The 24,378-nt window shown below is 39.4% G+C and overlaps 1 protein-coding gene across 2 annotated transcripts in view; it reads left to right on the top strand.

Moving 5' to 3' along the window:
* The window catches only part of CCDC150 (coiled-coil domain containing 150), a 117,182-nt gene that overhangs the window by 88,190 nt on the left and 4,614 nt on the right, over positions 1-24,378 (top strand). Inside the window, exons 17-26 of one of the 2 annotated variants that reach the window (XM_082397477.1) lie at positions 1,247-1,390; positions 4,843-4,971; positions 5,872-6,041; positions 7,094-7,187; positions 7,983-8,152; positions 9,064-9,190; positions 12,526-12,720; positions 13,165-13,233; positions 13,326-13,487; positions 14,213-14,299. In XM_082397477.1, the coding sequence (XP_082253603.1) occupies positions 1,247-1,390; positions 4,843-4,971; positions 5,872-6,041; positions 7,094-7,187; positions 7,983-8,152; positions 9,064-9,190; positions 12,526-12,720; positions 13,165-13,233; positions 13,326-13,487; positions 14,213-14,299 (1,347 nt within the window). Of the gene's footprint in view, positions 1,391-4,842; positions 4,972-5,871; positions 6,042-7,093; positions 7,188-7,982; positions 8,153-9,063; positions 9,191-12,525; positions 12,721-13,164; positions 13,234-13,325; positions 13,488-14,212; positions 14,300-24,378 lie in introns of both variants that reach the window. The other variant, XM_082397478.1, reaches the window with a different exon arrangement.

The raw sequence follows: 24,378 nt of genomic DNA, 5'->3' as shown, positions 1-24,378 counted from the left end.
TTAATAGCTATAAAACAGATTGCTTCTATGTTGTTTTAATTAGCTTTTAAGAAATTGGTGCCTTTCTCCCCACCTCACCATATGATCCCAGAAAGATGAGTATTCTCTCACTTGACTCAATTTATCAAAAAAATTTTTAAACACCCTCGATGCACAAGGTTCCACTCAACCACAGAAGAATGCATAAAGATGCCTGAAGCAGTATTGGGACATTCAACTTGCTTATGCTCTAATTGCAGGATTAGTAATGTACTCCGCAGACTTTATTATAGAATAGAAGGTTATGCCTTTCAGAAACAAAATAGATTGTATTGTGAGCATGCATAGGGAACATCATTATGATGAAAACATCGAGAATCTCTGTCATAGAGGAAGTGGTTTTTTAATTTGAGCCTTAAAACTTTTGGCAGACGTGAGGAACCAAGTATCTTTGGGTTTTTAATTACAGGCAAACGCAGAACTCGTTGCCAACAAGATACACCTGCAATAGCACACTTGAAAGAGGTGTTAGTAGTGAAGGTGCTTACTTGTTAGCATGGTGGCTATTGAGACTGAAAACCGTTCGTAGGTCACATAACAATTTAACATATGAACAGAAAAAATTAGATGAAGAAGATATATAAAACATTTAGTGAAGAAAATAATCCAGGAATATGTTACTAAAAGAAAGTGATTCATTTCAATGATTTACAAATTTATCACGTTATTTATTTTTAATTTTTAACACTCAGTGTAAGCATGTGTAACTTCTTCAACTATAATGTTTGTGTATGTATACCCTTGGTAACCAAGGAGCTAGAATGTGTCTTCAAATGGAATGCTGCTAGGGTTCTAACAGTCTGACTATACTGGTAAAGGGGACCTCGTTAGATACGCTTTGTTTCTTCCGTAGGACATACTTTACACTAGTATTTTCTTCATTCTGAAAGCAAAGGAACACATTTTTAAGTATATTTTCCATCCCAGCTTCATTTAGAACGTTGTGTTGTTTCTCATAGTAAAGGTGGGGCACTCACTGAAAAGTAATTCTAGGTTTAGTTGATTTTGTCTTTTTAAATTGGTGATGCCTCCAAGAAGAAGGAAGTCTCCAGAGAGGCCTGCGTCTTCAAGATTCCTTGAAGGCTATAGGCCCCATGTCAACAATGTAAAGGAACGAACTCCGTCAGTTGGTTTGCCCAGTGTTACGCCAAACCCTACACGCCACGTGACCTTTGCACCTACCCTGACTTCTGTGAGGTCTTCTCAGGAGATGGGAGACTCTAGGATCTCTCTAAAGACTCTTTTGAATGCCATTAAAACCATGGAGGGAAGACTGGAAGGTAAAATAGACATTCTTGCCTCAAGACCATTAATAAATGATGAGCCACCAAATGTTCTTTACCGGGATTCGGTAAGTGAAGGCCACAAATTAAATCATAAGGAAATTTCAGGTTTATACAACAGTGAAGAAAAGTAGTAACATCTAGAAAGATAACGTTTGGAGGTGTGAGTCACCACAAGGAAAGAACTTCTTCACAAACAGGAAAAACTGATGATGTAGATCAAAACCATCATTCTGGTGATTGCATACTTAATTTTTGTTTTGGACACAGAAATGTCATATTTGGCTTAAGAGGAACCATTGAGATTTTTAATCTAATTTTCACTTTAAAAATTAATGCTAATAGTCTTAACATTTACAGTAAAATGGGTAAAGCGTGATTTTAAAGTAGAAATACATAAACAGAAGCCCTGAGAACTTGAACACTGGAAAATACTTTCCAAAGAAAACTTACTAGAGCATCCATCTTTGTTTGGTATTTAAAAATAGAAAGTACTATAGCTTGTCTTCTAGAGTTAACTACTATTTAGACCCTTTTTGTAAGCACTTTTGCTAGTGGCCTTTTCATATTTATAAATATTTTATAAACACTGGTAAAATTATAAAAACTATATTCTTCCTAATGTACTTTTCTAGAACAAAATCCAATAGGTTTTCAAAACCTTATAAGTTAGCATCTTTTGTACTATTCTTGAATCCTTACAGAAGAAGTTAAAGTATTTTTAATGTTACAGGTTAAAAGTTATAAGGAAGTATAATATTGAGGAAGATGTGGGGAAAAGGCATTCTTCTTTGCTGCTGTTTGGAGTGCCCTTTTCCTGTGGAGGGCAATTTGGCTTTGTTTATCACTTTATGCCCACAGTTGTACTTTTTCCTACAGATACACTGCTTGTACATAAGACATGTTTACAAGGTTACTTTCTGAAGTATTGTTTGTTATTAGCAAAAGACTAGAAAAAACCAAAATTCCATCAGTAAGAGGCTGGCTAAATAAATCATGGTGTATCCATAGTTTGGAATACTGTTTGAAGATATATTTATCTTAATCATAACATATCTATTATTAGGTTAAAACAGTCAAGGTTCAGAACAGTATACAGAGTATTTTACTATTTGTGTGCAAAAGGGTTGGGGCGATGAAGTATACATACATATTCACTTTTGAATAGAGTCTCTCTAAAATGAATCGTAATAAATTGGCAACATTATTTTCAAGGAAGGAAACTGAGTGGCTGGGAGATTTTTCACTTTATCCTTTTGTATCTTAAGAGTAATGTGAATGTGCTACCCATCCAGAATAATTTTATGAACATTTTATTTTCAACGGAAGTAAAAGTAGAGAAAGGATGGTCTTTTCAACAAATGTGCTGAAGCAATTGGGTATCATATGCAAAAACAAAAAACCAAAATACCTTTGATCCATACCTCTTACCATATATAAAAATTAACTCAAAACGGATGAAAACCCTAAAGGTAAAACCTAAAACTGTAAAACTTCTGAAACATAGGATGAAACCATTGTGATCTTGGATTACACAAAGATTTCTTAGATTTGACATCAAAAGCATGATCCATAAAGGAAAAAATGTAACATTGACAACGTATGCTCTTCAAAGACATTGTTAAGAAAATGAAGAGAAAAGCTACAGGCTGGGGGGAAAAAGCATTTGCAAATCACATATCTGATAAAGGTCTTGTCTCCACAGTTTATTAAAAACTCAAAACTCACTAAGAAGGAAAAACAATCCGAAAAAAAAAAAAAGAAGGCGCAAAGTATTTGAACACACGTTTCACCAAAAAAGATATATGGATGATAACTAAGCACTTGAAAAGATGTTAAACATCAGTCATTAGGGAAATGCAAATTAGAACTGCAGTGAGATACTACCACACACTATTAGAATGTCTAAAATTGAAAAACTGATTACCCCAAGTGTTAGCGAAGATGTGGAGGAACTCTCATACATTGCTGAAGGGAATGTAAAATCACTCAACCACTCTGGAAAACAGTTTGGTAGTTTCTTTAAAAGTAAGACATATTACTACCATACAACCCAGCCATTCCACTCCTATGCATTTACCAAAGATAAATGAAAGCATATATCTACACAAAGATCTGTATACAACTGCCCAGAGCAGCTATACTTGTAATAGCTTAAAACTGGAACAACTCAAGTGTTTAGCAGAATACTATTCAGCAACAGAAAGGAAGAAGTATTGATACATAAAGAAGATTGATTGACTCTCAAACTAACTGTGCTGAGTGAAAAATCATTCAAAAATGAGTACATAAAATATGATTTCACTTACATAAAATTCTAGAAAATAAAAGTGAATTGAAAACAGGTCAGTGGTAGCCTTGGGTGGATGTGTAGGAACAGGGAGAGATAGAAGTGGGGGAAATTACAAAAAGGCATAAGGGAACTTTTGGGATAATGGAAGTGTTCATTATCATGATTATGGTTTATACATATATCAAAATTGTACACTTTAAGTATACATAGCTTATTGTATGTCAACTATATCTCAGTAAGGCTGTTTTAAAAAATGTGAATGTATTATACTAAAATTAATTATTTTTAAATGTTTAAAATAACATTCTTGAAATGACAAAAACAGTAGTGATAGAGAACAAATAAGTGGTTGCCAGGGGACATGGGATGAGTTTGGGGGAGGGTGTGAACACAGAGAAGTAGCACAAGTGAGTTCTTTGCGGCAGTGGAACGGTTCTGTATCTTGATTGTCGTGATCACAGGAATACGTGCATGGGATCAAATTACATAGAGCTATGTGCATGTGTGCATACACAGATGAATGCAGGTTAAAAAAAATGGTGAAAATTGTAAGTTTTGTAGTCTAGTTAATCTCATTAAAGTCAATTTCCTGGTTTTAATGTTGAACTACAACAATATAAGATGTCATCATTGGAAGCAGGGAAAAGAGTGCATGGGGACTCTGCACTAATTTTGTAACCTCCTGTGAGTCTGTATTTCAAGATAAAGTATTTTTTGAAAGAGTAGTATTTAAAATAGTATGATGATCATCTGAAATAACTGTGTAGATATACTAAAAGTATTTCAGAGATGTAAGATTCTAATACTTCTAATTAGGATTAGGACACTATTTAGAACACTTCTGTAACACTATTTTCTTGACACTATTTAGTACTTATTCACCTTTGCTCTTATGATATTAATTTACATTGTATTTTCAAATTCTGTGATAATCAGTTTCTCCCCCGTTTTTCATCTTAGCATCATTGTCTTATCTCCCTTACCTTCATTCTGCGCTTTCATAGAGATTGACATATATTAGAGATTTGCCCATGTTTATTAACAGATTTTTTTTGCTTTGTAGTTTTAAGGGGAAAAACAGCTACTAAAGCTAGTTTTTATTTACAATAATATATAAGCATATTTAATTAAACATTTTAAATTTGGTTTCTAAATTGCTGTGTCTTATTCTAATTGCTGATTGTGCTTTGGGAGAATCATTTATCATTTCTTTTTTTTTTTACTAAGGTGAAATCCATTCTTGAAAAGAATGAAGAGGAGCTCTCACGAGTTGTGAAGGGTCGTGCTGCAGCCCTGAAAGAGAATCAGAAGTTGAAAGGTGACCTCGAAGCTTTGGAGGGCAGGGAGAACAAGAAGGCAAGACATCAATCCTTTCTGAAGTCTGTTACTGAAATGAAGCGCTTCTGAAATCTTTCATGAGCCATATTCTTTCCTTTCTTGTTACCTTTAGTAAAAAAGAATGAGGATTGATCAGAGGAGGATTTTTTTTTTTCTCCTAAAGAAAGGGTAACTTTAGAAGAGCTCTAAAATATTTCCCTTAAAAATACATGATTTAACTCCCAATGGTTTTTTTTTTTCTTCCTGTCTTAAAATAATCAAAAGTCCTATTTTTTTCTGTTGAAACACATCTGACCTTGGTAATAATAACCACCTACTTATGTTTTATTAATGTGATATAACACTGTTAAGATTTTATGTTAAATAAAATTACCAAATGCTTTCTGCTTAACAGTGTGTGTGCTTAGTGGGAAGAGAGGTAACATCCCAAACTTCTTGACAGCATGTGCTAGAGTTTGCCCCTCTGAAGAGGGCTGTGAGTTACATCATTCTTCAGCAGCTTCCACTTTCTCTTATGGTCCTTTTTCCTCAGATAATTCTGATGGCTTCAGATGTGTTATCTTCTTCTGACCCCATGGTAAGATAGCTGAGGAGGGCTAGCACAGGCCAGTCTGGGACCACCTCTAGACCCAAGAAGCTGTTGGTCCTTATATCTCTAGTTAATATATGTGCTGTGACACGACAATAGTTAGGACGCACTGCAGAGTTCTTCATAGGATCCATATGATCTAGGGTCTAGTTTTCTTTTTCTCAAAGTCAGAATAACTTAAGAAACAAAATAAATAAAAAATATACTTTAATTATTCCTCTTAGCATTCTACCAGACCTGGTTTCCATACTCTTCTAGAAGTCATGGGACTCAGCAGAAGAATAACCAGAAAGGATCAAATATCTTTGTCTTATTTCATTTTCTGTTAGGTGGGAAACTTCCAGCGACAACTGGCAGAAGCTAAAGAAGACAACTGCAAAGTTACAATCATGTTGGAGAATGTGTTGGCTTCTCACAGTAAGATGCAAGGCGCTCTGGAAAAAGTGCAAATAGAGCTTGGGCGGAGGGATTCAGAGATTGCAGGCCTCAAGAAAGAAAGGTACCAGAGATTATTTTTCTGTCTTTGTACTTGTATTTTTCTGCTGCCTTGTAGTAAAGAACAGTGTGCAGTCAAGAAACAGTCACTTTATATTGATTCCCTTGTGAAAATAAAGTAGTAAAATGGTATTTAAAGAAGTAGCAAATTCAGGAAAATCTGGAATTATAAATAAAAATGATATCCAAAAATTCTCATATTTTGTAGTGATGTAAATAAGTATGTATTCTAGAAATTCATGTGATATATGCTGTTTTATCCTTGCTGTTTTCTACACCATTTATACCTGCCCTTGGGTCTACAGAACGGTAATTGTCAAGATTAAAGCCAAGTGTCTACTTCTGGTTGAATTAATTATCCATTTATTAGTATCCTATTTATTTTAGATGAATCATTCTGAGAACTACTTTTAGCCATGTTTTATAAGTGAACTCCTTTGAATGTTTCAAAAATTACATAATAGTTTCCCTTTTAGGTTAATGAACAAATGGTTTGAGTTTAATCAGACCTCTAAGACATATTGTAAAATATTAGTGGTGCATATTGCCTCTATGTTATGGGAGAATGAGTGAGTTTTATATTCTTCATTGTGCTTGTTTTTTTACATATTATGAATCTGTATTACCTCTGAACTTAAAAAAAGTCAAGGGGATGGTATTAAAAATAGTTTACTATTCACAATAAAATTCTAGGTAAAAAACAGAAATCTCAACAGCAAGCCAGTCCATATAGAGGTGATATATTTTTGTACTAGTAACATATATAGTATAAAGTTACCGGCCCATAAGTTAGTCATTAACATGTACTGATAGTTTTAATATATAAAGCCAAATTGAATCATAAATGGGGCAAGTTTTTAATCCATAGGAAAATTAGTTTCTTAACCTGAAGCTGAGGCTACTAATTGTCACCTGCCAACTCTCAGATATTCTGATTATCTGTAGCCCACTACATATGCCATTTGGGCTTCTTGGACGGTGCCCTGTAACTCCCAGTGGTATCATTCCTAGGTGGTACTTCTCTATGGTCACTCTCCCTGTGCCCTTCACTTCTAGGGCTCTAAATCAACAGCGGGTCCAGAAGCTGGAAGCAGAAGTGGACCAGTGGCAGGCGAGAATCCTTGTCGTGGACGCCCAGCACAGCAGTGAGGTAGAAGCCAGGTTCTTGTAGATGATGATGTTGACATTTTCTAGTTTGTTGGGATGTTGCTATTTTGGAAAAACGGAGTAAAACAATCGGGTAAATTTCCTTTCCATTCAAGTCTGAGTTTTGAACAGCGACATATTTCCAAATGGGAAATGGGTCTGCGATCTTACAGTGAACCATTTATCGGCAAACCAGGACCATAATTATGCCTAACTCTCTCTGTCTTACATGGTCTGCATTCTTTTCATGTATTAATGCATAAGTGAAGTTAAAGGGCTTAGAAAACAACATAACTTTAGTCAGAAGTAGCTAGAGTGATCCCATTAAACAAGGAGGCATACTCACATGTGTTTATAGGTGTACACACACATGAATATGTATCTACACGTATGCACATATATAAAATAGAGATATTTCCTATAAAAAGCTTTTTCTAGAAGGATATACAAGGAACAGTTGCCGGTTCTTATCTCTCTAGGCAGTGAAACCAGAGGGTCATAGGATCAGGAAGGGGAGTTTAACTGGTTTAAAACTTTAGAAATTAGGATAAATAAGTTGGCTCTATTTTCCAAAACTCTCTAGTGACCAGTGGAGCATACACTTCCCATCACCTTCTAAGAGTCTCCTAAGGACGGTCTGTAATAAATTCTCACATGTATATTCCAGGCATCTGGAGTCTTTGGTTCTGGTTCCAAATAATTATTGTTTCAAAGTTTAAAGAGTGAATATACAGTGTTGTAGACTTCTTGTATCTGTTACAGTGGAATTAAAAATAATCTTCTTTCTTCTCTCTTTCAGATGGAGCCTCTACAAAAAGCTCTAGATGTAGCTAGAGAAGACAACAGGAAACTGGCTATGAGCCTGGAGCAAGCTCTCCAGACAAATAATCAGCTGCAAACAAAGCTTGACCATGTTCAAGAGAAATTGGAAAACAAAGAACTTGAGCGAAAGAATTTGGAAACCTGCAGGTAAGGGCAGTATAGTTGCAGTGAAATTAGGGAAGAGCCTCTGGGAGAGTAAGTTTGGCTAATTCACATAAACCAGTTAAACCCTTTTTCTCTACTTTGAGCTAGTTCTCCCAGCAGAGCCATGTGAAGGAAGCAGGCATAGTTGAGCAGAGCAGATATTAGCTGGCTGGGGTACGCTCCTTTTCAGCTCTTCCCTCATTTAGTGTCGGTCTTCTTCTGTACATGAAGGTTTAAACCAAGTTGGAAGGGACACTTACATGTTTCTGCCAAACCTTTTCTATCAGAAGCTTATGTGTCCTTTAAAAGCATGATTTGGAAAAGGAGAAACAGAAGCATGGATGGGAATAACCCCTCCAGGAGTGGGATGATTCCATTTAAGCAGCTGCTAAACCATTCATTGTTTTCAATTTTGTCCTGAGATTAGTTAGGTCGATCAAGTTCAGGTCAAGCCACTAAAGTTTTTTGTTAAACTGTATCTAGGCAAATAGGATTTAGATATTAATAACATCCCATGAAAATTTATACCCAAGGGAAATGCATTGTGCATATGGATCTTTATTCCTTTCACGTAGTGAACATACTGATATAGCAGACAAGTATAAGCTAAAGCAAAGAAGGTATTTTTCATATTTGTAATCTGTACAAATTTTATATTCTGGTAAAATGTTGCTGGCTCAAGACTACTCAGTATTGGTTAAAACAAGAGTATGTGTTTCACTCTTTTGGGTGGATCTCTTTATATTGAATGACTTTTTGTTTTTTAATGCTGTAGGTAAATGCTTATTTCTTCTTCCGTTAATGAGTTCCAGATGAGTGATTTTTACCCGGTGACTGATCTGCTTCTCATTTGTAAATGACACCTCCTAAGATGTTTTCTAAAGGTGATTTATCATCTCTCTTTTTCAAAACAGAGAACGGATGAGTGAAGAATCCAAAATAGAAGCAGAATTGCATGCTGAACGCATAGATGCTCTAAGAAAGCAGTTTCAAATTGAGAGAGAAACTGCAAAGAAAGCAGCACAACGGGAAGTGACTGAGGTATGGAGGCAAGTGACAAAAGTCTCTCTCTAGGTGAATGCCTTTGAAGAGGAGAACCAGCTACAGGATTTCCAAGAATGGCTACAGTTGTTCTTTGGCTCTTCTAATCCCCCTTTCACCAGCAAGCCAGATACATCTCTATGCTGTTTGTTTGTAAATTAACACACACAAAGTTTCTGATATACAGTTATCTGCCCAATGAAGGAATGCCTTGATGACAGCCTTCCCACTGGAGAATAATAACTGAGTGGGAAAGAGGAAGGAGGAGACTGCCATCTGCTAGACAGATAGCAAATCACCTGTCTCCTCAGTTCACTTAACTAGCATCCATAATGCACCTACCTCCTCCTGAGAGGCACAAGTAAAAACAGCAGAAGATGTGGTCTGTGCTAAATGACCCCTTATTTAATTGTCATCTCCACTCTTTACATGAGACAACTAGGAAGACATCAGAAGATGTTTCTTGGATAGCTAGAAGCTGTGTACAATTTTAAAGGAATTCAAAAGTTAGGCAAAGTTTGTTTTAGGCTGGTTGGGTGATAGAAGAAGAAGGGAACCTTGATGAAATTATACAGGGTTGAGACTGGCAGAGCTGACAGCGCTGCGACACTCTATGTAAGAGGATGAATAAAGCTTAGTTACAAGAATAAATAGGACATGTGAGCAAAGAAAAAGGATTTGCCTCTCTTGATCAGAGCAGAGACTTTAGGAAATTTCTGAGAAAAAGGGGTTAGCTTAGATGAGACCAGCTGGTAGACAGCCTTGACTACCAGAATGTTGGATGGAAAGTATTAGGTAAAAGTAGAGCACTGTAGGTTTCTGAGAAGGCTATGAGCACAATTTTAGGTAGGTTAGTCGATTAGCAGTGGAGAGTAGGTAAGAATGAAGAGAAACTGGAAACATGGAGGCTCAAGGGAACTAGAGCAGTTACTTTGGGCTTCAGATGATTAGAGCCAAGCAAAGTGTTTCTGTTGAAAACAGAGAACAATCAAAAATCCATTTTAATTAATAGAAAAATCAGACAGACACTAAGTGTATCATAAGCAAAGGGGAGGGAGTAATTAAAAATAATTCCAAGACTTGGGGTGGCTGGTCTGTATTTTGCCAAATTTAGCGCATTTAGCAATTGCACTTTACAGTGCACAGTCACAAAATCAGATTCAACTATTTATATGATGCTTTGTAAATTGAAAAAGCACTGTATAAATATTAAAAATATTATAAAAATAATTTCTGTGGGAAACAAAAATGGGCACTGAAATTAAAAGTACCTTTATTCAGAGAGAGTTGTTCAGAATACTTAAAAGTTTAAATCCTTTTAACAGGGATCAGTAAAGATGGTGAACTTGTGCAGGAGAGACCAAGGAACAGTACGAGTGTGATGTCTTGAGCAGTTAGTGGCAGGGGTGGGCTCAGGGTGCACTGTTGAAGACTCCCAGCTCTGCCTCTTATTAGCAACGTGTAAATTTACTATCTGTGCAGATGACTTCACTTCTGAGTCTCAGTTTCCTCAATCAAAATGGAGATCATCACAACTGCTTTCCAGGGTGGTTTTGGGGGTTAGTTTTTAGGGCTTACCCAGTTTTGACAAAGCTGTGATTGAGGTAATGGTGGAATATCTAACAGAAATTTAGTTGGGTGATAATAAAAGACTAACACTGTAGTGTGAGGTTAGGATCTGAGGGAATGAGCTAGTATAAAGAGAAAAGGTAACAAATAATTTTGACTTTTTTCTTTGACATGTTAAATACTTACCAGCCACAGAGAATACCACCCTCCTATCTTCTCCCTTCTCAGCTGCCATCTCTTCTTCCTAAAAATCAAGTGGTACTCATTTAAGGGCATATGAGGAGGAGGGGGAACTCTGTAAAATGATTTAAGTAATGTTAAAAGATAAATTGAGGAATAATAAAATTAAGAGTTTATTTGGACAAAAATCAATTTGAATCAGGCAGTATACAATCGATTGCAATAGAAAGGTGCTCTGAGGAGTTGTATAAAATGAAAGACTTTTATAGGCAGAGGGGAGCAGGAACAAGGAAGTTATACTAGGCAAAAAAGTAGATTAGTTACTAGTAGCAGAGTTACTTCCTTTAAGGGATGGCAGGGGTCTATCAGGCAGATTACCCAACTAATGCTGATCAGGCGATTCCTGATTGACTGGTGTAAGAGTCCTTTTCTGGGATAGCCAAAACTAATTAAGTCTCAGTTTGGTGACATAAGGCTTAGCATAAGTGACTTCATTGTGGGCCTGTTGTCTTGTTTTTAATAGTAATCACTATGTCATTTTTCCACTAGACAAGTTTATTAAAATTTCTAAACAAAAAGCAATATTAATAAGTATAAACTACTATGTAAACAAGCTACAAGGATATATTGTACAGCACAAGGAATATAGCCAGTATTTTATAATAACTGAAGTATAATCTATAAAAATTTTTAATCACTATGTCATACACCTAAAACTAATATAATACCGTAAATCAACTATACCTCAATAGAAAAATAGCAATATTGTAAAAATACATGCAAGGATAGTCAGTAACTGATAGGTGTATTTACATAAACTGCCATATAATTTATTTTCACTTCTCTGTACATGAGGTCGCAAGTGACAGAAAGAGACGAGCTTAAGCTTTTTTAAAAAAAAAAAAAAAAGCTTTAAAGCATAGTAATGATCACTGAGCAATTAGTGTGTGCCAGGCTCTATATTCCTTCTCTGCCTCATCTTGTTTAACTGTTACATGAATCCTATGAAGGTAGGCTATTCACATACTTTTCCAATGATGAACCTGAGGCTTAGGGAAGTTAATTATCTGAAATTATTTGACTAGTGCGTGGTGAAGCTGAAATTTTAACTTCTGTCTGATTCCAAAGCCATGCTCTTAGAAAGCAAATGATGAACATACATTTACATTATCTGTTCTAAGAAAAAGTGTGTTCTTTTTTTTTTTTTTTTAAATTGTGTTCTTTAGTGTTAAAAATTATGAAAATCACTGAGAGTGTTTCTCCACAAATCTACTTGTTATTATTGCCTCACTTACCCTCCTTTTTTAAATATCTATTTATTTGGCTGTGCCAGGTCTTAGTTGCGGCACACAGGATCTTTAGTTGTGGCACACGGGATCTAGTTCCCTGACCGGGGATCAAACCCGGGCCCCCTGCATTGGGAGCGCAGAGTCTTAGCCACTGGACCACCAGGGAAGTCCCATCACTTAACCTCCTTTTTAAAAGAAAGGTCCAAAGAGAACAAAATATAGGTACACAGCTAAACATAAGCTTCTCTTACTGAATGGAAGGTTAAAATGTTCTAATTTTCCTTTTGTATCCCACAGCTGAAGAAAGCCCTTGATGAAGCCAACTTCAGATCAGTGGAAGTATCCCGGAGCAACCGAGAGCTGCGGCAGAAACTTACAGAGTTGGAAAAGATACTGAACAGCAGCAAGGAGAAAATAAAGAATCAAAAGGCTCAAATTAAGCTCCACTTGTCAGCTAAGGCGAATAATGCTCAGAATATAGAGAGGATGAAGGTTGTATGAGAAACCCTAAATCTCCCCTCACCTCCTTAGTATCTGATGAGGATCCAGGCAGGGAGTGGTGTCTGGGGAAGATGGTTTCAGAGCACTACCACCACCATGTGTTCTCTGGGAATTACAGCCACACCTGGGAAGTGGGCAGATTGCCTGGGGGGAGGTGGGGGGAGACTTTTTTCCCCCGCAGAGATACTGCTGCATCAGTGTTTGGTTTCTCATTAGCTGCCAGTGTCACATTCTGGCTCCCCAGCTGTCTCTTCCACAGTGATTGTACAAGACTTTGCTCTTTTGGGGTCAGGGGGCTGGATGGGAAGGAGAGCGCAGCAGGAACTGGTAACTGTGGATCTCATGTGGGATTCCTTCTGTCAGCCTATAGGCAAAAAGAGCAAGCCAGTTTTTCCACTGATCATCTTTCTATGTTATTTCCACATTTACTTTCAGCAAATAGAAACAGAATTGAGGCAAATGGAGCTAATTAAGGATCAATATCAGAAAAAAAACTATGAACAGGTAGATGATTTCCACACACTCTGTTTACCATTCACGTGAAATCCCAAACTTGGACAGGTTCACCAACTGTCTCCCTCTTTGTGCCCTGCCAGTCACTGAGTATCCAGAAATTTGTATCTGAAATGACTAACCTACAGAAGGAGATGAAGCTGTTGGCCAAGAGCCAATATGATATGTCAGCACGGAATAAACAGCAAGAGCTGCAACTTGAGGCAGAGTGGAAAAGGAGGCAGGAGCTGGAGCATCGGTGCCAGGTAAAAGGGTTCCCAAGATTGATCTCAAAGATTACCAGCAAAGGCCATGTGCAAAACCCAGCTTGAGGGCACCTAGCTTTTCTAGGCTCTATAGAAGAAGACAAATTTACAAGTCGTTCATCTTAGCTAAGTCCTTAGAATCATATCTAGGAATGAAGCCTGGAGCTTTGACTATGGCACCTCGTCTTCATGTTCAACTTAATAAAAATGATACTCATTTTTAAAGAACGGCTAAAGCTCACATATGCAAAGTACTAGTTACTAAGTAAGACTTCTGAACTTCATAGTCTTTCAGGAACTTTACACCCCTTGGTTCTTCCCTGTAGCTCAGATACATCTGTTGCTGTTACAGGACTTTAATCTACTCCCAACCTAATGAAAAGCACATTTTATTACAGAAAAGGGACTTCAAGAGACCATCAAGCTCTTGCCTTCCAACAGAGATTGTCTGCTGTGAAAAGTATTCCCCAGTTCTGGAAAGAGATGTTAATTACCTTTTCTCAGGAGAATCTGAAAATCAAAATCTGTAATCATATACACAAATGTATACTGTAGGTTAAACTGAAAATAATAGTTTTTATCTTATACTCTGGTAGCGCCTGGAGTTAGAAAGTACCCCATCATACTTTCATAATTTGGTTGCTCATTTATTACAATATTGAAGCTTTTTCTTCCATATATAGTACATTGGGAGTTTGTAAAACATCTTTGTATCACGTTTTCAGGAATTGGAAGAAACTGTTAGACACCTGAAGAAATGTAAAGAGGCAACAGAGAATAAACTGAAAGAAGCTAGTGTGGAATCAGAACAGGTGAGCCAGACCCACAGACATGAAGACTTAGACAAGCTTCCTCAGACACGATGACCCTGAAACACAAATCAGTGTAAAATCCTTCATTAACACAGTTGTCAGGAGTGCAAAAGGCAAGAACCAATACCTTACTTAGTATAGCCTCTGTTATAAAGAATAGTTTTAGATTAAGATTCTGTGTCTTGATGAGACATCATAGAATGCTAAAGTAGTGATTAATAGTGGTGAGAGTGGGCAACCTTGTCTTGTTCCTGATCTTAGTGGAAATGGTTTCAGTTTTTCACCATTGAGGACAATGTTGGCTGTGGGTTTGTCATATATGGCCTTTATTATGTTGAGGAAAGTTCCCTCTATGCCTACTTTCTGCAGGGCTTTTATCATAAATGGGTGTTGAATTTTGTCGAAAGCTTTCTCTGCATCTATTGAGATGATCATATGGTTTTTCTCCTTCAATTTGTTAATATGGTGTATCACATTAATTGATTTGCGTATATTGAAGAATCCTTGCATTCCTGGGATAAACCCCACTTGATCATGGTGTATGATCCTTTTAATGTGCTGTTGGATTCTGTTTGCTAGTATTTTGTTGAGGATTTTTGCATCTATGTTCATCAGTGATATTGGCCTGTAGTTTTCTTTCTTTGTGACATCTTTGTCTGGTTTTGGTATCAGGGTGATGGTGGCCTCGTAGAATGAGTTTGGGAGTGTTCCTCCCTCTGCAATATTTTGGAAGAGTTTGAGAAGGATAGGTGTTAGCTCTTCTCTAAATGTTTCATAGAATTCACCTGTGAAGCCATCTGGTCCTGGGCTTTTGTTTGTTGGAAAGTTTTTAATCACAGTTTCAATTTCAGTGCTTGTGATTGGTCTGTTCATATTTTCTATTTCTTCCTGGTTCAGTCTCGGCAGTTTGTACATTTCTAAGAATCTGTCCATTTCTTCCAGGTTGTCCATTTTATTGGCATAGAGTTGCTTGTAGTAATCTCTCATGATCTTTTGTATTTCTGCAGTGTCAGTGGTTACTTCTCCTTTTTCATTTCTAATTCTATTGATCTGAGTCTTCTCCCTTTTTCTCTTGATGAGTCTGGCTAATGGTTTATCAATTTTGTTTATCTTCTCAAAGAACCAGCTTTTAGTTTTATTGATTTTTGCTATTGTTTCCTTCATTTCTTTTTCATTTATTTCTGACCTGATCTTTATAATTTCTTTCCTTCTGCTGGCTTTGGGGTTTTTTTGTTCTTCTTTCTCTAATTGCTTTAGGTGCAAGGTTAGGTTGTTTATTCGAGATGTTTCCTGTTTCTTGAGGTAGGCTTGTATTGCTATAAACTTCCCTCTTAGCACTGCTTTTGCTGCGTCCCATAGGTTTTGGGTCGTCGTATCTCCATTGTCATTTGTTTCTAGGTATTTTTTGATTTCCCCTTTGATCAGTAATCACTTCGTTATTAAGTAATGTATTGTGTAGCCTCCATGTGTTTGTATTTTTTACAGATCTTTTCCTGTAATTGATATCTAGTCTCATAGCGTTGTGGTCGGAAAAGATACTTGATACGATTTCAATTTTCTTAAATTTACCAAGGCTTGATTTGTGACCCAAGATATGATCTATCCTGGAGAATGTTCCATGAGCACTTGAGAAAAATGTGTATTCTGTTGTTTTTGGGTGGAATGTCCTATAAATATCAATTAAGTCCATATTGTTTAATGTATCATTTAAAGCTTGTGTTTCCTTATTTATTTTCATTTTGGATGATCTGTCCATTGGTGAAAGTGGGGTGTTAAAGTCCCCTACTATGATTGTGTTGCTGTCGATTTCCCCTTTTATGGCTGTTAGTATATTTGCCTTATGTATTGAGGTGCTCCTATGTTGGGTGCATAAATATTTACAATTGTTATACCTTCCTCTTGGATCGATCCCTTGATCATTATATAGTGTCCTTCTTTGTCTCTTGTAATAGTCTTTATTTTAAAGTCTATTTTGTCTGATATGAGAATTGCTACTCCAGCTTTCTTTTGATTTCCATTTGCATGGAATATCTTTTTCCATCCCCTCACTTTCAGTCTGTATGTGTCTCTAGGTCTGAAGTGGGTCTCTTGTAGACAGCATATATATGGGTCTTGTTTTTGTATCCATTCAGCCAGCCTGTGTCTTTTGGTGGGAGCATTTAATCCATTTACATTCAAGGTAATTATAGATATGTATGTTCCTATTCCCATTTTCTTAAATGTTTTGGGTTTGTTATTGTAGGTGTTTTCCTTCTCTTGTGTTTCTTGCCTAGAGAAGTTCCTTTAGCATTTGTTGTAAAGCTGGTTTGGTGGTGCTGAACTCTCTCAGCTTTTGCTTGTCTGTAAAGGTTTTAATTTCTCCATCGAATCTGAATGAGTTCCTTGCTGGGTAGAGTAATCTTGGTTGTAGGTTTTTCTCCTTCATCACTTTAAGTATATCCTGCCACTCCCTTCTGGCTTGCAGAGTTTCTGCTGAAAGATCAGATGTTAACCTTATGGGGATTCCCTTGTGTGTTATTTGTTGTTTTTCCCTTGCTGCCTTTAATATGTTTTCCTTATATTTAATTTTTGACAGTTTGATTAATATGTGTCTTGGAGTGTTTCTCCTTGGGTTTATCCTGTATGGGACTCTCTGTGCTTCCAGGACTTGATTAACTATTTCCTTTCCCATATTAGGGAAGTTTTCAACTATAATCTCTTCAAATATTTTCTCAGTCCCTTTCTTTTTCTCTTCTTCTTCTGGGACCCCTATAATTCGAATGTTGGTGCGTTTAATGTTGTCCCAGAGGTCTCTGAGACTGTCCTCAGTTCTTTTCATTCTTTTTTCTTTATCCGGCTCTGTAGTAGTTATTTCCACCATTTTATCTTCCAGGTCACTTATCCTTTCTTCTGCCTCAGTTATTCTGCTATTGATCCCATCTAGAGTATTTTTAATTTCATTTATTGTGTTTTTCATCATTGTTTGGTTCCTCTTTAGTTCTTCTATGTCCTTGTTAAATGTTTCTTGCATTTTGTCTATTCTATTTCCAAGATTTTGGATCATCCTTAGTATCATTATTCTGAATTCTTTTTCAGGTAGACTACCTATTTCCTCTTCATTTGTTAAGTCTGGTGTGTTTTGACCCTGCTCCTTCATCTGCTGTGTGTTTTTCTGTCATCTCATTTTGCTTATCTTACTGTGTTTGGGGTCTCCTTTTCACAGGCTGCAGGTTCGTAGTTCCCGTTGTTTTTGGTATCTGTCCCCAGTGGCTAAGGTTGGTTCAGTGGGTTGTGTAGGCTTCCTGGTGGAGGGAACTAGTGCCTGAGCTCTGGTGGATGAGGCTGGATCTTGTCTTTCTGGTGGGCACGTCCACGTCTGGTGGTGTATTTTGGGGTGTCTGTGGCCTTATTATGATTTTAGGCAGCCTCTCTGCTAATGGATGGGGCTGTGTTCCTGTCTTGCTAGTTGTTTGGCATAGGGTGTCCAGCACTGTAGCTTGCTGGTCGTTGAGTGAAGCTGGGTCTTGATGTTGAGATGGAGATCTCTGAGAGATTTTTGCCGTTTGGTATTACGTGGAGCTGGGAGGTCTCTTGTGGACCAGTGTCCTGAAGTTGGCTCTCCCACCTCCGAGGTACGGCCCTGATGCCTGGCTGAAGCACCAAGAGCCTTTCGTCCACACGGCTCAGAGTAAAAGGGAGAAAAAATAGAAAGAAAGAAAGAAAGAAAGAGGCTATAATATAGTGAAGTAAAATAAAGCTATTATAAAGCAAAGCTATACAGACAAAATCTCCCCCAGAAGCATATACATATACACTCACAAAAAAAAAGGAAAAGGGGAAAAATTAATATATCCTGCTCCCAAAGTCCACCTCCTGAATTTGGGATGATTCGTTGTCTATTCAGGTATTCAACAGATGCAGGCACATCAAGTTGTTTGTGGAGTTTTAATCCGCTGCTTCTGAGGCTGCTGGGAGAGATTTCCCCTTCTCTTCTTTGTTCACACAGCTCCCAGTGTTCAGCTTTGGATTTGGACCCGCCTCTGCGTGTAGGTCACCTGAGGGCATCTATTCCCCACCCAGACAGGACGGGGTTAAAGGAGCAGCTGCTTCGGGGGCTCTGGCTCACCCAGGCCGCGGGGAGGGAGGGGTACAGAGGAGGCGGGGCGAGCCTGCGGCGTCAGAGGCCGGCGTGACGTTGCACCAGCCTGAGGCGCGCAGTGCGTTCTCCCGGGGAAGTTGTCCCCGGATCATGGGACCCTGGCAGTGGCGGGCTGCACCGGCTCCCGGGAGGGGCGGTGTGGAGAGTGACCTGTGCTCACACACAGGCTTTTTGGAGGCGGCAGCAGCAGCCCCAGTGTCTCACGCCCGTCTCTGGGGTCCGCACTGATCGCCGCGGCTCGCACCCTTCTCTGGAGTTTGCTTAGGCGGCACTCTGAATCCCCTCTCCTTGCGCGCCGCGAAACAAAGAGGCAAGAAAAAGTCTCTTGCCTCTTCGGCAGCTGCAGACCTTTTCCCGGTCTCCCTCCCAGCCAGCTGTGGTGCGCTAACCCCTTCAGGCTGTGTTCACGCCGCCAGCCCCAGTCCTCTCCCTGCGATCCGACCAAAGCCGAGCCTCAGCTCCCAGCCCCGCCCGCCCCGGCGGGTGAGCAGACAAGCCTCTCGGGCTGGTGAGTGCTGCTCGGCGCCGAGCCTCTGTGCGGTAATCTCTCCGTTTTTCCCTCTGCGCCCCTGTTGCTGTGGGGTCCGCGCTGATAGCTGCGGCTCGCGCCCGTCTCTGAAGTTCGTTTAGGCGGCGCTCTGAATCCCCTCTCCTCGCACACCAGGAAACAAAGAGGGAAGAAAAAGTCTCTTGCCTCTTCGGCAGCTGCAGACTTTCTCCTGGACTCCCTCCCGGCTAGCTGTGGTGTGCTAACCCCTTCAGGCTGTGTTCACGCCGCCAACCCCAGTCCTCTCCCTTCGATCCGACCGAAGCTGAACCTCAGCTCCCAGCCCCGCCCGCCCCGGCGGGGGAGCAGACAAGCCTCTCGGGCTGGTGAATGCTGGTCGGCACCGCTCCTCCGTGCGGGAACCTCTCCGCTTTGCCCTCCACACCCCTGTGGCTGCGCTCTCCTCCATGGCTCCGAAGCTTCCCCCCTCTGCCACCCGCAGTCTCTGCCCGCGAAGGGGCTTCCTAGTGCGTGGAAATCTTTCCTCCTTCACAGCTCCCTCCCACTGGTGCAGGTGCCGTCCCTATTCTTTTGTCTCTGTTATTTCTTTTTTCTTTTGCCCTACCCAAGTACGGGGGGAGTTTCTTGCCTTTTGGGAGGTCGGACGTTTTCTGCCAGAGTTCAGTGGGTGTTCTGTAGGAGCAGTTCCATGTGTAGATGTATTTCTACTGTATCTGTGGGAAGGAAGGTGATCTCCGCATCTTACTCTTCCGCCATCTTCTCTCCTCCGCTAAAGTAGTGATTGATATTGACGAATATTAACTTGGTAGTCCAAGTCCCTGAAATTCCAGAAATCCCTGGAATTGGGATTGACATATATACACTAATATGTATAAAATAGATAACCAATAAGAACCTGCTATATAATAAATAAATAAAATTCAAAAAAGAGATTCTTAAGCTAAAGGTATCACAGTGACATTGCTGCCAGTTTATCCCTTTTGTAGCCATTAAATTACATGATAATATGACTGTCAGAATGGTATATTAAAAGGAATATGGGGGGGCAGAGTGAAGATGGTGTACTAGGAGGACGTGGAATTCGCGTCTCCTCACAACTAGGGCACCTACCAGGCACTGGTGGGGGACCATGGACACCTAAGGGGATGGGAGGAACCCCCAGCGACCAGGTAGGACATGGGGCATTGGGGGGAGTGAAGGGGGAGGAGAAGCAGAGGTGGGATGGGACTGGCACCTGAGGGGCAGCTGGGGGAAAGGAAGGGATCCCATGCCCGAAGGGGGAAATTTGGAGACCACTGGGAGGGCAGAGGATCAAAAGGGAGCATGGCCAGGTTTCCCCTGCCCACTTGGGCCCCTGGGAGCCTGCTGAGATCCCGGGCCTGATCCTCTGCCCACCAAGGCCCCCTCCAGCTGCGCGGGTCCTGAGGGAGTGGGAGGGAGGGAAGGGGGAACAAAGGTAAAGGCCGGACCTGTGGGACCGGCATCCCTGAGGGGCGGCTGGGGGAGGGGAGGAGTTCCTACACCCAGCGGGACCCACCCATGGTTAGGGGTCCAGCGGCAACGGGGGAGACCCTGGAGGAGACAGTGGGGGAGGGCACAGAGGAATGGAAGGAAACAGGGCCAGCACTTTCCCTGTTGGGCTCCTGGGCCTAATCCTTGGAGCCTCCCTCCTACGGTGCAGAGCCCAAGCCCTGCCCCTACACCCCCATCCAGGGCCCCACCTCTACACTCAGAGACCCCCTCTGAGACCCCCTCCAAGGCACCGGGCCTAAACCCCACCCACACACCCCTCACCCAGGGCCTTACCTCCAAACTCCAGAACTCCACACTCCGGAGGCCCTCCTTTCCTTCCACCCAGGTCCTAAGCAGAGGCCCTGCCCCACACTTGAACATCACCCCACCTAGGCCCCACCCCCAGGGCCTTTTCCTGCTATGGGGGTCCTGAGCCTAGGTCCTGCCCCACCTTAAACCCTGCCCCTGCCTAAGTTCCACCCCTGCCTAAACCCCACCCCCCCATAGCCAAGGCTTTTTCTTTTTTCTTTTTTCCTCTTAGATTGGGGTTCTGTTTTACCTTGTTGACTCACTGTTGTTGATTCTCTTATATTTCAATATTTCCTAATCTTTTATTTTTCTATTTTTTTTTTATTCTTTATACTTTGTTATTGTTCTCTCCTTTTGGTTTGTACCCCCCCCTTTTTTTTTTCTTTTGTCTGTTGTGGTTTTATTTTACCTTGTTGCAGTTGTTTCAATTATAGTTTTATATTTCCTAATATATTTTTTATCTTTCTAATAATTTTATTTTGTTTTTTATTCTTTGATATTGTGCTGCTCTGCTCCTTTTTTTTTTTTTTTTTTACCATGCCACAAAGCTTGCTTGCGAGATCTTGGTTCCCAGGCCAGAGGTCAGGCCCGAGCTCCTGTGGTGGGAGCTCCAAGTCCGCTGGACTAACAGAGAACCTCAGACCCCAGGGAATATTAATGGGAGTGAGGCATCCTGGAGGTCCTCATCTCAGCACCAAGACCTGGCTCTATCCAACTGCCTGCAAACTCCAGTTCTGGATGTCTCAGGCCAAACAACCAGTAAGACAGGAATACAGCACCACCCATCAAAAAAAAATGAAACAACAACAACAAAAAAATATGTTACAGATGAAGGAGCAAGGAAAAACCTACAAGACCAAATAAGTGAAGATGAAATAGGCAAGCTACCTGAAAAAGAATTCAGAGTAATGATAGTAAAGATGATCCAAAATCTCGGAAACAGAATGGAGAAAATACAAGAAACATTTAACAAGGATCTAGAAGAATTAAAGAGCAAACAAACAAACAATTACTGAAATTAAAAATACTCTAGAAAGAATGAGTAGCGGAATAACTGAGACAAAAGAATGGATAAGTGAGCTGGAAGATAAGATGGTGGAAATAACTGCCAGGGAGCAGAATAAAGAAAAATGAATGAAAAGAATTGACGGCAGTCTCAGAGACCTCTGGGACAACGTTAAACACACCAACATTCGAAATATAGGGGTCCCAGAAGAAGAAGAGAAAAAGAAAGGGACTCAGAAAATATTTGAAGAGATTATAGTCGAAAACTTCCCTAACATGGGAAATGAAATAGTCAATCAAGTCCAGGAAGCACAGAGAGTACCACACAGGATAAACCCAAAGAGAAACACGCCAAGATACATTAATCAAACTATCAAAAATTAAATACAAGGAAAAATTATTAAAAGCAGCAAAGGAAAAGCAACAAATAACATAGAAGGGAATCCGCATAAGGTTAAGAGCTGATTTTTCAGCAGAAACTCTGCAAGCCAGAAGGGAGTGGCAGAACATAATTAAAGTGGTGAAAGGGAAAAACCTACAACCAAGATTACCCTACCCAGTAAGGATCTCATTCAGATTCGATGGAGAAATTAAAAACTTTACAGATAAGCAAAAGCTAAGAGAATTCAGCACCACCAAACCAGCTTTACAACAAATGCTAAAGGAACTTCTCTAGGCAAGAAACACAAGAGAAGGAAAACACCTACAATAACAAACCCAAAACATTTAAGAAAATGGGAATAGGAACATACATATCTATAATTACCTTGAATGTAAATGGATTAAATGCTCCCACCAAAAGACACAGGCTGGCTGAATGGATACAAAAACAAGACCCATATATATGCTGTCTACAAGAGACCCACTTCAGACCTAGGGACACATACAGACTGAAATTGAGGGGATGGAAAAAGATATGCCATGCAAATGGAAATCAAAAGAAAGCTGGAGAAGCAATACTCATATCAGACAAAATAGACTTTAAAACAAAGATTATTACAAGAGACAAAGAAGGACACTATATAATGATCAAGGGATCGATCCAAGAGGAAGGTATAACAATTCTAAATATTTATGCACCCAACATTGGAGCACCTCAATACATAAGGCAAAGGCTAACAGCCATAAAAGGGGAAATTGACAGTAACACAATCATAGTAGGGGACTTTAACACCCCACTTTCACCAATGGACAGATCATCCAAACTAGAAAGAAATAAGGAAACACAAGCTTCAAATGATACATTAAACAAGATGGACTTAATTGATATTTATAGGACATTCCATCCAAAAACAACAGAATACACTTTCTTCTCAAGTGCTCATGGAACACTCAGAATAGATCATATCTTGGGTCACAAATCAAGCCTCAGTAAATTTAAGAAAATTGAAATCGTATCAAGTATCATTTCTGACCACAATGCTATGAGACTAGATACCAATTACAGGAAAAAATCTGTAAGAAATACAAATACATGGAGGCTAAACAATACACAGCTAAATAACCAAGAGATCACTGAAGAAATCAAAGAGGAAATCAAAAAATACCTAGAAACAAATGACAATGAAAACATGATGACCCAAAACCTATGGGATGCAGCAAAAGCAGTTCTAAGAGGGAGTTTATAGCAATACAATCCTACCTCAAGAAATAAGAAACATCTCAAATAAACAACTTAACCTTACACCTAAAACAATTAGAGAAGGAAGAACAAAATAACCCCAAAGTTAGCAGAAGGAAAGAAATCATAAAGATCAGAAATAAATGAAAAAGAAATGAAGGAAACAATAGCAAAGATCAATAAAACTAAAAGCTGGTTCTTTGAGAAGATAAACAAAATTGATAAAACATTAGCCAGACTCATCAAGAAAAAAAGGGAGAAGACTCAAATCAACAGAGTTAGAAATGGAAAAGGAGGAGTAACAACTGACACTGCAGAAATACAAAGGATCATGAGAGATTACTACAAGCAGCTAAATGCCAATAAAATGGACAACCTGGAAGAAATGGACAAATTCTTAGAAAAGCACAACCTTTTGAGACTGAACCAGGAAGGAAAAGAAAATATAAACAGACCAATCACAAGCAGTGAAATTGAAACTGTGCTTTCAAATCTTCCAACAAACAAAAACCCAGGACCAGATGGCCTCACAGGCGAAATCTATCAAACATTTAGAGAAGAGCCAACACCCATCCTTCTCAAACTCTTTCAGAATACAGCGGAGCGAGCAACATTCCCAAAATACAGCGGAGCAAGCAACACTCCCAAACTCATTCTACGAGGCCACCATCACCCTGATACCAAAACCAGGCAAGGATGTCACAAAAAAAACTACAGGCCAATATCTCTGATGAACATAGATGCAAAAATCCTCAACAAAATACTAGCAAACAGAATCCAACAGCACATTAAAAGTATCATAGGCCATGATCAAGTAGGGTTTGTCCCAGGAATGCAAGGATTCTTCAGTATACCCAAATCAATCAATGTGATACACCACATTAACAAATTGAAGGATAAGAACCATATGATAATCTCAGTAGATGCAGAAAAAGCTTTTGACAAAATTCAACACCCATTTATGATAAAAACCCTCCAGAAAGTAG

The sequence above is a fragment of the Balaenoptera borealis genome (assembly GCF_965194805.1).
Source record: "Balaenoptera borealis genome assembly, chromosome: 6".
Taxonomy (NCBI): domain Eukaryota; kingdom Metazoa; phylum Chordata; class Mammalia; order Artiodactyla; family Balaenopteridae; genus Balaenoptera; species Balaenoptera borealis.
This window is presented reverse-complemented; position numbering and strand designations above follow the sequence as displayed.